The sequence below is a fragment of the Dipodomys merriami genome, unplaced genomic scaffold (assembly GCF_024711535.1).
Source record: "Dipodomys merriami isolate MVZ:Mamm:240054 unplaced genomic scaffold, mDipMer1.0.p SCAF_188, whole genome shotgun sequence".
Taxonomy (NCBI): domain Eukaryota; kingdom Metazoa; phylum Chordata; class Mammalia; order Rodentia; family Heteromyidae; genus Dipodomys; species Dipodomys merriami.
Genome location: NW_027203248.1, coordinates 1,718,290 through 1,734,852, shown reverse-complemented (window position 1 = coordinate 1,734,852; position 16,563 = coordinate 1,718,290). Strand labels below are relative to the sequence as shown.

At 36.7% G+C, this 16,563-nt stretch overlaps 1 protein-coding gene across 4 annotated transcripts in view; it reads right to left on the bottom strand.

Annotated features, from left to right (window-relative positions):
• Akap11 (A-kinase anchoring protein 11) overlaps window positions 1-16,563 on the bottom strand; it is a 50,380-nt gene that overhangs the window by 5,348 nt on the left and 28,469 nt on the right. For 2 of the 4 annotated variants that reach the window (XM_070026695.1, XM_070026694.1), the window contains exons 7-11: window positions 11,978-16,439; window positions 8,863-9,018; window positions 7,007-7,093; window positions 6,196-6,242; window positions 3,388-3,548 (exon numbers count right to left, since the gene is read on the bottom strand). In XM_070026695.1, coding sequence (XP_069882796.1) covers window positions 3,388-3,548; window positions 6,196-6,242; window positions 7,007-7,093; window positions 8,863-9,018; window positions 11,978-16,439 — 4,913 coding nt within the window. The remainder of the gene's footprint in view (window positions 1-3,387; window positions 3,549-6,195; window positions 6,243-7,006; window positions 7,094-8,862; window positions 9,019-11,977; window positions 16,440-16,563) is intronic. The other 2 variants (XM_070026696.1, XM_070026697.1) reach the window with 2 other exon arrangements.

Genomic DNA, 16,563 nt, shown 5'->3' with positions numbered 1-16,563 from the left:
TCAAGTGGTAGAGCACTAGCCTTGAGCTGAAGAGCTGAGGGACAGCACCTAGGCCCCACAACCGGACCCCCCCCCCAAAAAAAAATCACATGGTATCTTATAAATACGTTAGAAACAATAGCAAGAAAGAAAAGACCACTTGTGTCCCTATCTTGGGGTTCATTTCGCTTAACATCATCTTATCTGGTCATATCTACATAGCTTTTGACCTTTTCTACTTGTCCCAGACATACACTAGTTATTGCAAATAAGGGAAACCATGGGACCTATGTTTCTTTGGGCCTGGCTTACTTCACCTAATATAATTTTTTCCAAGTCTTTCCATTTCCTAACAAATGGGGCAATGTCATTCTTTCTGATGGAGGATTCCATTGTATATATATATACACCACATTTTCTTGATCCATTCCTGTACTGAGGGGCATCTGGGTTGGTTCCATATCCTAGCTAGGGTGAATAAAGCTGCAGTAAACATAGTTGTGCTGGTAGTTTTAGTATGGTCTTGTTTGTGATCATTTGGGTAAATCCCAAAAGTGGGATTGCTGGGTCATAGGGGAGCTCTATATGGAGTCTTTTGAGGAACCTCCATACTACTTTCCAAAGTGGTTGAACAAGTTCATTCCCATTTTTTATCTGTTATGAATAATGTTACCATGGATAAGTTTTTGGGGGATATATATTTTCATTTCTCTTGGGTATACATAAAAGTGAAAATATGGGGTTATATGATAATACTATAATTAGCCTTTTGAGGAACCTAGAGAAAATTTTCCAAAGCAGCTGAACCACTTAAGATTTTTACCAGCAACCTATTTCTCCACATTAAGTTGTTACATACTTTTCTGATTATAGTCATCCTGGTGGGTGTGAGACAGTGGTTTTGATTTACATTACCTAGTAGATGAAGCTGAATGTTCTTTCATGTACTTAGTGAAGATTCTGAATGACTTTTCTGCCCAGGGTGGCTTTGAACTACAATCCTCAGATCTCAGCTTCCGAGGTAGCTAGGATTACAGGCGTGAACCACAGGCCCCTGGCCTTAGCACCATTTTTAACTATTTATGCTAGGTATAAGGCCTTTATCAGACAGACAATTTGCAAACATACATTTTCACCCATTCTGTGGGTTATCTTTTCCCATTGTTGATGGCATCCTTTGAGATACAAAAGATTTTATGTTTCTTTTTCCTTTTTTTTAAAGACAGAGCTTCACTATGTAGGTCAGGCTGGTTTGTCTTACTATGTACTCTAGACTGGCCTCAAACTCACAATCTTCCTACCTCCCAACTTGCTCGGATTACATGTATATGTGCAACTAAGTATGGGACTTGGGTTGGGGGGCTGTTTTGTAGTACTTGGGTTTGAACTCAGGGCTGCATAGTTACAAGGCAGCCTACTCTACCATGTAATCCGTGTTCCCAGCTCTTTTTTGCTTTAGTTATTTTTCAGATGGGGTTTAATGCTTTTGCACAAACGCTGGCCTTGGGTTGCTCTTTCTCCACCTACAGCTTCTCTCCTCGTGGATCACAAGTATGTACCACTACCACTATGCTTGACTTATTGGATGGTATGAATTTCACTAACTTTTTTCCCAGTTTGAACTTGAACCCTGATCCTACCAATTTCTGCCTCCTAATTAGCTGAGACTGCAAACATGCAAACAACCTAGCCCTAGCCAAAGTTTAAAATTTTGAACTATAGTCTTGTATCAATTATGTAAATACACTTTTGTATTTTTTCTATACAATTAGAGCTCCCATGTTCTAGTTATGCTTATCTTAATACTTATTTGTTCAATTTAAGACAAAAATATCAGAATTAATAACATATTGCCTAGAAAGACACAAAAGTTGCTATTTCTATTCTCATTATCACCAAAAATTATCTGTACTTACCTTAACAGCTTCACAACTATCCAGTAGCCCTGTGGAGTTCTAGCCAGACATGATCAATGAGGGACATTATTTAAAACCAGCCATGCAGTTAAAATGAGCCACAAAAGACATTTCCACCCATCCACCTACAGTTAAGCATCATCCTACTCAATCACTAGGCAAAGGTCCCTGGGGCCAAGTCACCTGGTGACAAGGTCCCCTTACCCAATCTCATCACTGTCAGTTCTATCTAAAGCTTTCCTTAAAGTCTCAATTTACCAAGACTACTTAATTCCCACAAGTGCTACTCTCACTAAAATCAGTTCTAACAACTCCCCTACTTATTCTTTCCCCTTGGCAATTCATTTTTTTTTTTTTTTTTGTCAGTTGTAGGGCTTGAACTCTGGGCCTGAGTGCTGTCTCTCAGCTCTTCAGCTCAAGGTTAGCGCTCTACTGCTTGAGCCACAGCACCACTTCCAGTTTTCTAGTGGTTTATTGGAGATAAGAGTCTCATGGACTTTTCCTACCCAGGCTGGCTTTGAACTGTTATCCTCAGATCTCAGCCTCCTGAGTAGCTAGGATTACAGGCGTGAGCCACCGGCAGCAATTCATTTCTTAAGCACCCCTTTCTGAACTATTTTCACTTTCTGCTCCAAACAGAAACCTAACTACAAAAAGCTCAGTCTAGGCAAAACAAACAAACAAAAAATTACATTACATATATTTTATATATATATATATATGTGTGTGTGTGTGTGTGTGTGTGTGTGTACTACATAGATATGTATGTAATATAATTATGTTCACTATTATTTCAACAATAGTGGCATAAATTTTGAATTAGAATATATGAGTGTCCCTTTTTGTTATTAATGAAAAATCAATACTAGTTATTTACCAGACTATTTAATGCCCTATAGTAAGATTAAATTAAAAAGGACCATTATGAGGAAAAAAGCCCACAAAAACATTAAGCTGTAAATTGAAATATACTGACTAACAAGGTGCATGGCACATATGAAGTGCTTCATGAAAGTATCTTGTTTAAACATTCACTGATGTTTGATTATATCAACTTCTCATGTATATAAAACTGGATATCGTTAAAATGCCCTTACTAATTATTAAGTACAATTATGACTCAATTAAACAGAATAAACTCATCTTTCATAAGAACATATAAAGTGCCTACGAACTGTATCTAACTTTAAGGACTAAGTGTATACCAAGAATTCAACTAAGCATTTGGTTCCGTATAGTATGATACTTAAACCTCACATACTTTGTAACACAGCTTCTATACTCCCATTTCTGAACTGCAACTAAGAAATTTGGTACTCGGTCTGGTTCACCTGTCCTAAGTTACCTGCTGCAAAATGACATACGTGAAACTATTTCATGGCCTACATAAACCACCCTGCCATCAACAGACATCTCAGTATAACCAACAACATGACAAGAACACTGTATACTAAATGTGCCCTCACAACCACTCTAGAAGGTAGGTACTTACTAGTATAAATTCCTTCTTTGCAGAGTCATGAACACACAGTTCTGCAACTTCAGCCTCAGAGGCAACAAGCCACTGAAGAATAATCCTTAGCTGCGGGTCTACTGTGCACGGCTCCATATCAATATTCGTAATCAGTAGAGTCTTTCCATTTTGCTCTAAACCTAATAAATTTAAGTAATACCATATCAGTGTGAAGTGACTCAATTCAGCTCATTTCCAATACTTTGGGTTCCAAATATACACAAATATTTTCCATTTCTTTTCTTTTTTTATTGCTCTACTGGGGTTTGAACTCAGGACTTTGTGCTTGCTTGGCAGGCACTCTACCACTTAAGCCATAGCTCCAGTCCAGAGAAAGTTTCACTTTTGGACTAGACCAGCCATAGCAGGATGCTTTATGTATACAACCACACCCAGCTTTTCCTGTTAAGATTTGGTCCCAAGAACCTTTTCGCCAGGCTAGCCATTAACTTTGATCCTTTTAATCTCAGCATCCCAAGTAGCTAGAATTGTAAGACTGATCCACCACATCCAGCTTCCATTTCTTAGAATCTCAAAATGAATACTTTTCTTAACTATATCATACTATGACCAAAATACTTGTTTGAAAGGAAAAAGTAATGCTAAAAGAAATCACTTGGATCACTTATTGACAGCACAATGTTAAATAGTGTTTTAAAGTATTCAAGTACTACAAATGCCATAATCGGTGTCAAATTAAAATTCTCAGATAAAAGGAGAAACAATAAAACTATAAAGCTATTACTGTAATTAAAATTAAAATGTAGTATACAAATATAAACTTCAAATGAATAGAAAGCTGGGTGCCAGTGGCTCACATCTGTATTCATAGCTACTCAGTCAGAAGAATGAGATCCAGACAATCAAAGTCTGGTCAGAAAAGTATGTCGGACTCAATCTCCAAACTATCCACCAAAAAGACAGGATGAAGCCGGGCGCTGGTGGCTCACGCCTGTAATCCTAGCTACTCAGGAGGCTGAGATCTGAGGATCGCGGTTCAAAGCCAGCCCGGGCAGGAGAGACCGTGAGACTCCTATCTCCAATAAACCACCAGAAAATCGGAAGTGGCGCTGTAGCTCAAGTGGTAGAGCGCTCGCCTTGAGCTGAAGAGCTGAGGGACAGCGCCCAGGCCCAGAGTTCAAGCCCCACAACCGACAAAAAAAAAAGACAGGATGGAGGTATGGTTTAAGCAGTAAAGTTCCAACTGAACTTTAAGGTGAGGCCCTGATTTCAAATCCCAGTACCAGTACAAACACACACAGACAAAATAGCAGCAAATGCTTATATAGTTCATATTATATCCTAAGTCCTGTTCGATACTTTTTAAAAAATTTTTTTATTATGAAAATACCATACAGAGGAGTTACAATTACATGAGCAAGGTAATGAGTACATTTCTTATCAAGCATTGTTGCTTCCTCCTTTGTTTCCCCTTCCCATCCCTTCCCATATCCCATCCCTCCCATCCTCCCCCCAGTTCCCCCTCCCCCCCACCCCAAGTTGTAAAGTTCGTTTTTCGACATAACAACTTGTACATCTCATTGTTACAATGGGTCCACCTGTACCCCTATTTAAATGATTTGTCTGTTCGATACTCTTTATGCATACAAATTCCTTTAATCCTCACAATCACCCTATGAGGCAGGAAGTATTATCTTTATTTTGTAGGTAAGAGTTGAGCCAGAGTCTTGTGGCAGGAATTGACTAAGCCAGATTATGAATAACAGTCTAGCTCCATGCTCTGAATTACTTCACTCTTTAGTTTGAAGACTGACAAACGACTTCCCTGAAAGAAGTATAACTGATGAAAAAATTATTATAAACTCAGAGGGAATAATGTATATTTCAAGAATTCTGGAGGTGTTTTTTCTTTTGAAACAGGATCTTATTTTGTAGTCTGAGGTGGCTTTGGACTTGTTATATAGGCTGGTCTCGAACTCATGATTCTCCTCTCTTAGCCCCCAAGTGCTGGAATTAAAATGTGTCAACATGCAAGCTTGGCAGATTTCAAGTAATTCTTTTCAGCCTACCTCTTCTCCCCCTTACCTAACTCTCAGTGCTGGGAACTGAACACATAGTCTCCATTGGTAGGGCACACACAGCCCTCAGTTTGCCTAGTTCTAAAAAAATAACAAAAAATTCGCTGGTTCAAAAATAAATATTTCCAACAGTGTAAATATTTGTCTGTAGTTGTCATATATGTAATCTATTATATAGATTATATATAGATATTATTTGCATTTCGTTAAGAGAAAACATGGAGAAAATTCAACAATTATCTGAATATAATGAAAGCTCAGTCTCTATGGGAGGAGTTTTAGTTATATATCTTATATATCTTATAGAACTATGATCACTAAAGGAAGCAAGGCTTGATTATGCTCTTCAAATATGTGTATATATGAATACAGAGTTGGAATTCAAAGAGAAAAGAATTGCAGGGAAATTTAGAAATATCTTTTTGGTTTTATTTACTAATTTATATAAGTCTGACATGACTCATGAATTCTAGAAGTTAACAGTTTGGAAGGAAAATATTAAAAGAGTAGCATGCTATAAATTGTATCAATGTTCAAGAATATACCGACTTCAAGGGCTGTGGGAATAGCACAGTGGTAGAGCCTAGTGTGTACAAAGCCATGGGCTCCATCCCTAGTATCACCACAACAACAAAAAGAAACTATGATTGTTTTAATACATAAAATCCATGGCCTATCTGATGAAGATGCATAAAAATAAATCATAAAGACTTCTCTAGGAAACTATACAAAAATAACTGTTACTTACATTCTACATTGTCCTCATGCTCTTCATCTTCATCTTCTGGCTCATCACTTTTTGAAGAAACAACCAACAGCAGAAGCAGTTAAAAAAAAAAAGGAGCTTAGTTAGTAATGTATTAAAACCTCTTCTTAGAAATGCAGTAAGCAATGGATGTTACATTATGACATTTTGAAGGAGGGAAATGATAATAAAAAGGAAGCTTTGCTTCTCACATCATTTCATGTTAAAAAATGAAAATTGTAAATGATGCCAAAAGTTACAAAAAAAAACAAGAAGTCCTACCTGATCATATTTAGAGCCAAGTAATTGCTTAGTAAATTGAATATAAAATGTAAAGCTGAGATATTCCAATCTGATTTTAATTCCATATCATAGAATGTCATAAACAATGGAATATTAATGCTCCTAACTGATGTCATTTAATACTTTCTAGCTTTAGTAAAAAGGTTTTCCTACACTTTTATTATATAGGAAGTCAACATACAAAACCAAAATGAAACAAAACAAAAACAACAACAGAAATCCTGTAGGAAGCAAGCTCTTTTTAAATGAAATAATTGGCAGAATGAAAAAAAAAAAGCAAGCAGAATAACCCATGCATAACAGTCACTCATTTGCAATTAGAGGTCAGTCAGATTTTAGATAGTTGAATGTTTTCATTAGATGTAAATGTATCAAGCAGAATAATATCAAAATACAGGAGAAAAGCAAGTGGATACATATTGACACTGTGGCCCACATTCTCTTAAGAATATAACATCATGCATTAGAGGTGAGAGACTCATCAGTTTTTAAGTTCCCAGACTGGACCAACCTGTCTGATGTTGGAAAGGATAAATTGTCCTCATACAAATCTCCTTCTAAACCAAGACTGCTCCAGCTACTGCTGTTATCATTACTGCTAGAGGAAGAAAACAACAGAGCTGAACTAGAAAATGAATAGTAAAGACCACCTTCGTTTTCCTTGGAACAGCTGTCCTTGGTAACTGTGCATGTCTTCAAGATGCCACAATGGAATAGAGCCTCCACAGAAGGGAAGAAAGACCATCACTGCTATTCTAGGGTACTATCAGGGCTGGAGACTCAGAAGTCTTTTTCTTTATCCTCAATATATCTTGGAAATTATTCTGAACTTACATCATTTTTGTAGATTAAGTGAACAAAATGGCTTTTAGGACAGCAAACGAATGCATGATAAAATTAAGGTCATGTAGTAAATATTAGGATATCCTTTCTTCAAAAGCAATTCCCTTTAGTTTGGATAAAGTCTTCAAAGAAAAAAAAGTTAAATTTCTCTCAGGTTTTTAAATATGCAAAACAGTGATGGGCTTTGGTAGAGTGGGGAAAAAGGGACAGTTGCATCTAAACAGTCTCAAACAGGTGGATTTTTAAAACACTGTTAGATTAATATGTCAGTTACTTCACATATTATGTATAATTCAATAGGTGGCAAATAACATTTATTTTCTTCAGAGTAAAGGTGGAATAACAAAAGTTTAATTAAGTACCACACTTGTCTGGTCAGCCAGTCACTAACACTATACACAGAAAACTTCTTATACTACTGAACCAAAAGAAAAGAAAGCAATTATATCCTTCAACTGCAGCAAAGCAACTGTTTAAAAATACAAAGCAACTATGTTCAGAAACAAAATTAAATTCAATTCTTCAGACTAAAGCCGTCAACATGCAATTAAAAAATCCTAATCATCCCTAAGGAGTAAAAGAATTAGTAAGCACATTAGTCTGCAGTGACAAGCAGCTATTAGTCCCTATATTAGCCTTATCAATTATAAAAATTAATATTTTACACCCAAAACTTTGGTTCTCAAGGATCAGTAAATATTGACAAGGTTATTCAAAAAAGGCCGATTACTTAATACCAATAATTTATATACCTTTTTGTTTTCTCCTCTTGCCCCCATAGAACATACCATTTATCTATCAAAATATACTTATATATAGGGAAAATGATAAAAGGGTGACACTGATCAAGATATTTTGTGGTTATAAACTGACATACTAAACTGAAGCTCCTTTGTACATCTAAAGATAATACAAAAATAAAGATTAAGTGGGGAAAAAAAAACTATTTTGATGCCTTTTACAGGTAACTGTCCCATTTCCTTTCCTCTAATGAAAAAACTAAAAAATACAGTACTCTACTAAAGTAAAAAAGAAATTGTTTCTAGAAGTTTAGAAGAAGCTTAAAAGCTTAAAAAAATGCAAACATCCACTATATTTTTTCAAGTTAACTATAAATACACCCAAAGAGTATTAACCCTGCTAACTACTGTATTTGTTCTGTGTCAAAAAGAATTAGAAACTAGGGATGGTAGTATATCTCTGTAATCCTAGCACTTGGAAACTGAGGCAGAAGAATCAAGTGTGCTGGGCTATCTATATAGAAGGACTCTGTCTCAAAGAAACAAAACACTGGAAACATGATGTGAATAATAAAATGTGTTTTTACAGTAACAGATTTGCAAATTTAGAATTCTAAAGTAATATTCAAGGTAAATTTATAACTTATTCTAATGTCTGAAATTCTAAACTACATCATTCTCTCTCTCTACATATATATACATACATATATATGTATATATGTATGTGTGTGTGTATATATATATATATATATATAGTTATAGTTATAGTTATAGTTATAGTTACCTTTCACTGAGATGATGAAAACTGCTGCTGTCATCTTGGTGATCATCCTCAAAACTTAAATTGGACCAGCTACCCGTGCTGTCCTCACCAACACTGAGATTCATCTGCTGGCTACTAAATGACTCATTGGATGGAAAGTCTTCTATTTCTTTTGTACTAAGAAAAGAAAACATAATCATAACAGCACTGAAAGAATCACAGATTGTAAATTATTGGACCACTGAGTTGATGATAAAGATAACAATAATAAGAAATGATATACAGAGTCACACCTGAGTCCCTGGAATGATTTGCTGTTTCTACTGATAATAAAACTTTGCACGACAGTGAGATGATTGAAAAGTTAGTTAAAGCCTGGCAACAGTGACTTATCCTGTAATCTTAGCTACTTAAGGAGGCTGAGATCTGAGGATGGCAGTTCAAAGCCAGCCCAGGCAAAAACATCCATAAGACTCTTATCTCCAATTAACCACCTGAAAACCAGAAGTGGCACTGTGGTTCAAGTGGTAGAGTGCTAGTCTTGAGCTGAAGAGCTCAGGGACAGTGCCCAGGCCCAGAGTTCAATCACCACAACCGACAAGAAAGAATGAAAAAAAGAAAGAAAAAGAGAGAAAGAAAGAAAGAAAGGGGGGGGACGGAAGGAAGGAAGGAAGGAAGGAAGGTAGGTTGGTTAAGGAAAAGAAAAGAAAAGACAAAGTTAACTGAGGTACCAATCTATTATGGCTTCATCATGCATATTATGGATGCATCATTTAAGGTCTGTTTAAAACAGCTCAGTTTTAACTGAGACATTATAGAGGAGTATAATAAGCTTTAAGTGTTTTGTAAAACAGTACTTTTATTGGCACTAACAGAACCTCCTTCTGACTTTAAGAATAACTTTTTTAAAATTACTGAAAGGAATTATAGTAGTTTCAGTCAAACATAAAATCAAACTAGCCAAATTTATTCAAGGTAAGAGCATGGACCAAAGCTCTTTTCATTTTTTTCACTTAAGAAGCATTTCTATTTCTACCACATTGTTACAAAGTCCATTCATTGTTCAACTATCTTAATTGTCCCTTTTCTGTACTATTCTCAGAAAGTGTTGAGAAAGTTATGTTTATCAACAAGAAGAAAAATATCAGACTTCTTAGGGAAACCTGCCAATGGCTTCTCACCAATCAGAATAAGAATGTAAGTCATTGGAAAACACTAGTTGTTCCATCTTACAATGTTCTCCTTATCACTTGCCATCTTTTGCCAATAATAGCCTCTTTCCAAACATGAACACGCCTAGGTCTTTGCTTGGAACCATTTCTCTCTGATTTCCAATTATCTATTCTCTCTTCATCTTCATGGCGCAAACATTATTTTGCCAATATTGCTTCCCCTGTAACCCACTTAAAACTGCAAACTGTTATTAAGTGTTGTTGCTGTAACTGTACCAGTACTCCCTGACTCACTTTCTTGCTTGCTTCTCCCTCTGAAGCACTTTTCAGTATGGAATACACAATATAGTTTATTTAGCTAGTGTCTGTCTTATTCTATCATAAGCTCCGGGAAAACAGATTTTGGTCTGTTTCACTTTATATCCCAGTGAGCAGAATAGTCCTTGAACTAACATCTTCCTATCTAGGCAATGTTTGTTTTGTATTTCATTTGTATTTAATTTGATACATAGTAAGGCAGGCTTACTATAATTCTGAATAATAGTAGCACAACTTTGTTCTTTTGGAAAACTCCTCATATATGCTACATTTTTGGGGAAACAAAAGTTTTTATGACTGCTAGTCATTTAATGACCAAGTTATTTAATGATGATTTGGGTTGACAGTCTAGATGTTCTGTTCTTCTATCACATAGTACTATGACAGTATATGACTTGATAGCCATATGCCATTACTGTGAACATAACAGCTGTGTGACATACTTAGCATTACTTCCTTGAATCATAAAACCCAAATAATGTCTTAGAGGATAATTCATTTGAATGAATTTTCCTTCCAGCTTGAGAGATGATATTAATGTTTGAAACAAAATGTACACATCAGAGTCAAACTTCTTTTTTTTCTCTGCCAATCCTGGGGCTTGAACTCAAGGCTGGTCACTGTTCCTGAGCTTTTTGTGCTTGCATTCTACCACTTAAGCACTGCACCACTTCTGGCTTTTTCTGTTTATGTGGTACTAAGGATTCGAACCCAGGGCTTCATGCATGCTAGGCAAGCATTCTACCACTAAGCCACATTCAAACTTTTAACAGCATGTACTGGATCCTAGTACAATTAAGGGAAACAGGCAAAGAATTAATTTTCTTTGTAAACACCACCTAGATAAAAAGTTGGGTTACCAGAAGAACTCCAGGGACTATCTATTCCCCAGGTCTAAAAAGAAAAGTGATCAAAAAATGAATGAATAGCAATGGTAGTTGCCAGGCCCTGGAAAGATATTTTAGAACCTTCAAGCGATACAGTTTTCTCCCCATAAGGCTAGGATAAAAACAACCTGAGGCTACTTGTATGAGGAAAGTTCTATCAAATATATTTTTTATCACTTAGTCATCCAATGTATTACGTTCATCATCATAATGTAGGAACAAAGAAAATATAAGTCTATGATAGAGGCTCATGAACTTTTTCAGATAGTTGTTGCCAGCTACTGGGTTTCTGTTTCAACTACTCAGAAAAGCGAGACTGGGGGCATGGCTCAAGCAGTAAAAGAGTCATCTAATCAAGCCCAAAGTTCTAACTCAAGTACTACCCCCACCAGAAAAGAAAATTTTACCTCAGAATAGCTAACTAATATATGCTAGTGAGCTACATTTGCTGCATAAAATTCTCTAGCTGTGCTTTGATTCAACTTTACCTGCTTCATAGCTCCATGAACTTGGCAAGGTGATTATGTTCTCTAACCTTCATCTTCCAGCCCTGTAAATGGACAATCCTTCCCTCAAAAGGGATCAGGAGACAAAAATGTATGAAAGCTATGGGTAGAATATGAAGCCATACACAAATGAAACAGAGAAAATTTTTTAACATTAAGATGAAAATAATCATAATCTTATGAAGTCCCTACGACATGCTCAAAATTAGCTTTTCATCCTATTATCATGACCCAAAAGAAATCTCAAAGTTACCTGCTGAAATCATGCGCAACATTCATCATGGCGGAGGTCATTATTTCTGTGGTAAGGCTTTCAGCAAAGCTAATGCCATCTTGTCCAATTCCACTATCAGCTGCCAAACTGGTGTTGCTCAGCTCTCTCTCTGCTTTCTCAATGGCTTCAGCAACTATTTTCTCCGCAAGCACTGTCTTTTTATCAAGATTAACATGAATTTGAGGGACATCAAGATGAAAAATTCTAGATTTCTGATAGATGCTGCTAAGGTTTGGATTTGAAGCTGGTTTCTTACTAACACATGACCCCTGTCTGGAAAACTGCTGGGATGAGTTTCCAGTACAATCATGGAATTCTTTAAGGTCACAATATCTGCAAGCTTGATTTATAAGAGGTGACAATTTTTCAGCATAAGTGATCCTATCCACCAATTTTGTGGCCTCGGTCACTTGGAAAACTGTGGATCCTAAGCCTAGTTCTAAAGTATCATCTGCTACTTTTTTAGCATACTGTTCTATGGTTTGGATAACATTATCCCCTGAACCATATTCACCAAAGCTGCCAGCATGATGGTAAAAGCCACAGTTTTGTAAGGAACGCTGAAGAGATTTAGGAAATTCTGGTTTAATGACACATTCAGTATCTTCAACGCATCCAGTTTTTTCAAAAAGGCAAGTATCTGTTAGGGATTTTGTTGAGTCAATGGCAGGTGCTGTTAACTCTTTTTTAACATCTCTTGTTATACTGTGAGCAAGAGAGGCCGAGAAACTATATAGTTCAGAGCAATCATTTCTACACGAATCCTGTGTCTTTTCACAAGTTTGGTTTTTGCAAATGTGACCTCCATTTCTTTTCCTTTGTCTTGTTTTCTCTACTTCAAGGTGGTGCTCCTTCTTTGAGAATATCAACAGTTCACTGCTGCTTTTCACTTGTGAACTTTGCTCAGGGAACATTTTTGAGTTATACTTCATCTTGGCTATCTTAGCTGCTGCTTGTAATCCTGACTTAATGGATCGATAAGCAAGTCTATTGGCATACTGATCCATTATTAACTCACCATTACCACCTTCCTGTTTTAATATTTGGATAATATGACCTGCATATTCATCTGTCACACTTTCACAGCTAGGATACTTGTATGTCAGACCCGACATCCCAGAACTTGGTAGTAAGGACAGAATAAATGGATCCACTTCTCTGGGGTGTGCTACAACCTCTGTATCCAACTTCTCTTCTGACCTGTCTTGGTCACCATCATGATAACAACTGTTCTGCCTGAGAAGTGCACAACTCTGAACTTTTGCTGTTTTCTCGGTTTCTGCAATAACTTCTGCGGCCATATTACCTGCAAAATTCCAAGTTTGTAAATTTTCATCTGAATGACTGACAAAAGTAGGCAATGTACTTCTTGGACTCTGAACACTTAAGCAAGGGTTTTGAACCTTGGGTTCTTGAGTTATTTCATGATCTATATGGGAGGCTACCATCTCAGTTGCAAGAGAGATGATGTGTGTAGCCAGGGCTTCTGCAAACTGAACTTTCTTCCCTGAGTTCTCTGACTTGACATTCACTTCTGGATGCTCTTCACCTTCACCACTTTCAACTTCTTCAGAAAGAGATCGCATGAGTTTCAGCATGAATTCTTCTTTTTCTATGGTATTTTGTTCATTCTCAGTCAAACTGCCAACAGAGGAGTTATGAGGTGTAGAAGGTGGTGTAGCAGGTGCAAATTCTTTGGCTAATTCCCCCTTGAGCTTTTTGGTTAATTTCTTGATGTCCCATTCAGAACCAGCCTGGGAGGGTACTAGAGGAGTTGATGGAGGAGTATTGGGTATTACATTTCTCTCTTTAATTTTCTGTTTATCTTCCATGTGTAGGCCCTCTACACAGGTAAGTACTGGAGATGACAAAGTATGTGAGTGATGAAAAGAACTATCATGTCCAAAAGACAAGGGCTCAATTGCTGTGTTATTTGACTGTTTTTTTACCAGTTTATCTTTAGGAAGTTCCTTCAAATCAGCTTTCTGACTCGCACCAGGTGGCACCATCTCTACAGGAAGTCCATAAGCATCAATAGTCTCTTTACATTCTGGAACACTATCTTTTCCAAAAGAAAATGAACAGTGAGGTAAGTGATAGTGAGCCTCAAGAAATTTAGGCAACTTTTCCAAGGTAAGCTGTGATCCTTCTTCAAGAATAGGCAAGCCTCTTTTACATACTGCAGTTTTATCTAAATTTGGGGTCACTGTTTTGCTTTTATCTATGGAATGTTTAATAATAGATTTAGATAACTGTTCAGCAAACACATCCTTATTGCAAGCTTCACTCTGTTGTGATGTTGCTTGATCACATTGGGGAAAAGAAGTTTTCCCTTTTATTGTTTTAGTTAAATAGTCTGTCTTTTCATCAACTGTTTTTGTAACTTTGAATGATGTCATTGATTCTAAAGTTTCATTTACTATTGTATGCACCATTGCAGCAGAAAAGTTGCTAATAATCCCCGGACCATTTGTTGGTTTTGAAGAATTCTGCATTTCAGTAACATTAGTTGGTTTTAAATCATTCTGAGTATCTGGACTGGGTTCGGAAGGTAAACCAGTATTTCTCATACAAGCTATTTCCTCTTTGTTTTTCGCAGTAACATCTATTTGGGTGGAATCACCATTTGTATTACTATCAATAGATGACCCATGAGACTTAGCCTGAAACAAAGTAGATGAAATATGATATGGAAGAAGGGCACTTCCTGCCAAAGGTACTGGTATGGAAGTGACAACTCCTGAAGTACAAATCAAGGCCTGCTGCACTGTGTATTCCTTTTTGTAGTCCAGTATTGGTTTTGTTGCCACACTTGATGGACTGTTGAAAGATGGAGAAAATGGAAAGGTCTGTGTGGATGGCATGCTTTCTGCACTCACATACTTGTTGTTATCCATAGAAACACTAACTGCTGCCTTTGTCGTGAAGGTCACATCAACTTGTGATAGCTCAATGAATGCTTCCTGTATAACAGATTCAGACAAATCTTTTGCATATGATTTCACTACTTTGTCTTCAAAGTCAAATGAATGGCCCTGTGGAGATGCAGGTGTTGGAGGATATGAAAACTGACACACCTCCATGATACCTTCAAAAACAAGTTCTTCTGCAAGATCTGCAGCAAACCTAGCAACTGTGTTTGTAAATATCTGCCTCTTCACATACTGTAAATCTTTCAAGGCGTTTGATAAGGCTTCACTCACCAAAAAATTAGCCAGACTACCAATGGCACGTTCTTTCAGGTAAAATGCACGCTGTCGTCTTAGTTCATTAAATGCCATCTGAAAAACAGATGATGTCAATTTGATGGCTAAGTGGCACAGTGCATTGGTACATGAAGAGACTCCTTTCTGTAAGTCTTTAAATGCACTGCCAAAACTTTTCTCCACAAGATCTGCTGCAAATTTCTGAATGCTATCTTTAATCATTAAAGATTTACTTTTAGATTTGTTTTTTGGATCAAGGTTGCTATGCTTAAAAGCTACAATTTTATCTCTCCTTTTAATGCTATTAATGTTTGACAATGCATTATCATTTTGAGGATGAAGAATTGAGCCTAGAACTTCACATGAAAAACTATTTGCATAATTTTCGTAAGTGTGATAAGTAGAACTGTGATTTTCAAGACTCTTATCTCCACCAATATCTGTCTGGCAAAAACATTCAGCAGGAGTATAGTTTCCAAGAGGACTAAAAGCAGAGGATCGAACAGGGCTAAACAAACCACTATCATCTCCCGATGCCTTTGCTGGGCGGGGAGAATCTGGAGTATCACCCAGGTTGCTGTATGGAGATTCTGGTTTACGAGGAGTTGGCTTTCTAACGTTAGCTGGAAGAGCTGGACAATCAAACTTGAATTTTTGAGGATTCATACAAGATTTCTCATGTTTGTGCCCTTTCTTCTGCAATGACTTCCCTACAGCAGGCTCCTTTATAAGGAGACAAGAAGTTTCTAAAGATTGTTCTAGTTCATCAAACTGATCAAAACTGTCAAAAAATTCACTGACTTCTGAGTCTGAATCCTCTATATCATCTTTCATCACAGGAATTTTAGGCAGTTCAAGTTTAGCTTTTAAACTTTTTTGATATCCCTCTTCATCCAAGAAAATAACAGGACTTGGACTAGAACATTCAGATTCAGATGAGTAGGCAGGAGATGAAGAAAAAAGTGTTTTCTGTATATCACTACCTTTATCTGAAGCGTTAGATGACTTATAGAAACTTCTTTGGATCCAAGGCTCTGAAACAGATGTTGTAATTGAAGTTTTCACAGAAGGTGGTTCTTTGTGTCCCAGAATATTTACAAAAGATGGAGGTTTATCCAATGACTTTGGCTGTCCAGAGCTAACCAGTGTCTTTAAATCATGGGTTTCTAAGAGATGACCAGAAGTAGTCTGAGAGGCAGCATCACATTGGCTCTTTAGTGTGGAAATATTTATTCCTATAAGAAAAGAATAAAGTGGTTGCATTATTCTAGAACAGAACTTTTACAAACTTAAAGTCATTTGTAGGAAAGTGAATGGAGCTGGAGATCATCATGCTAAGCAAGAAAAACTAAGATTAAA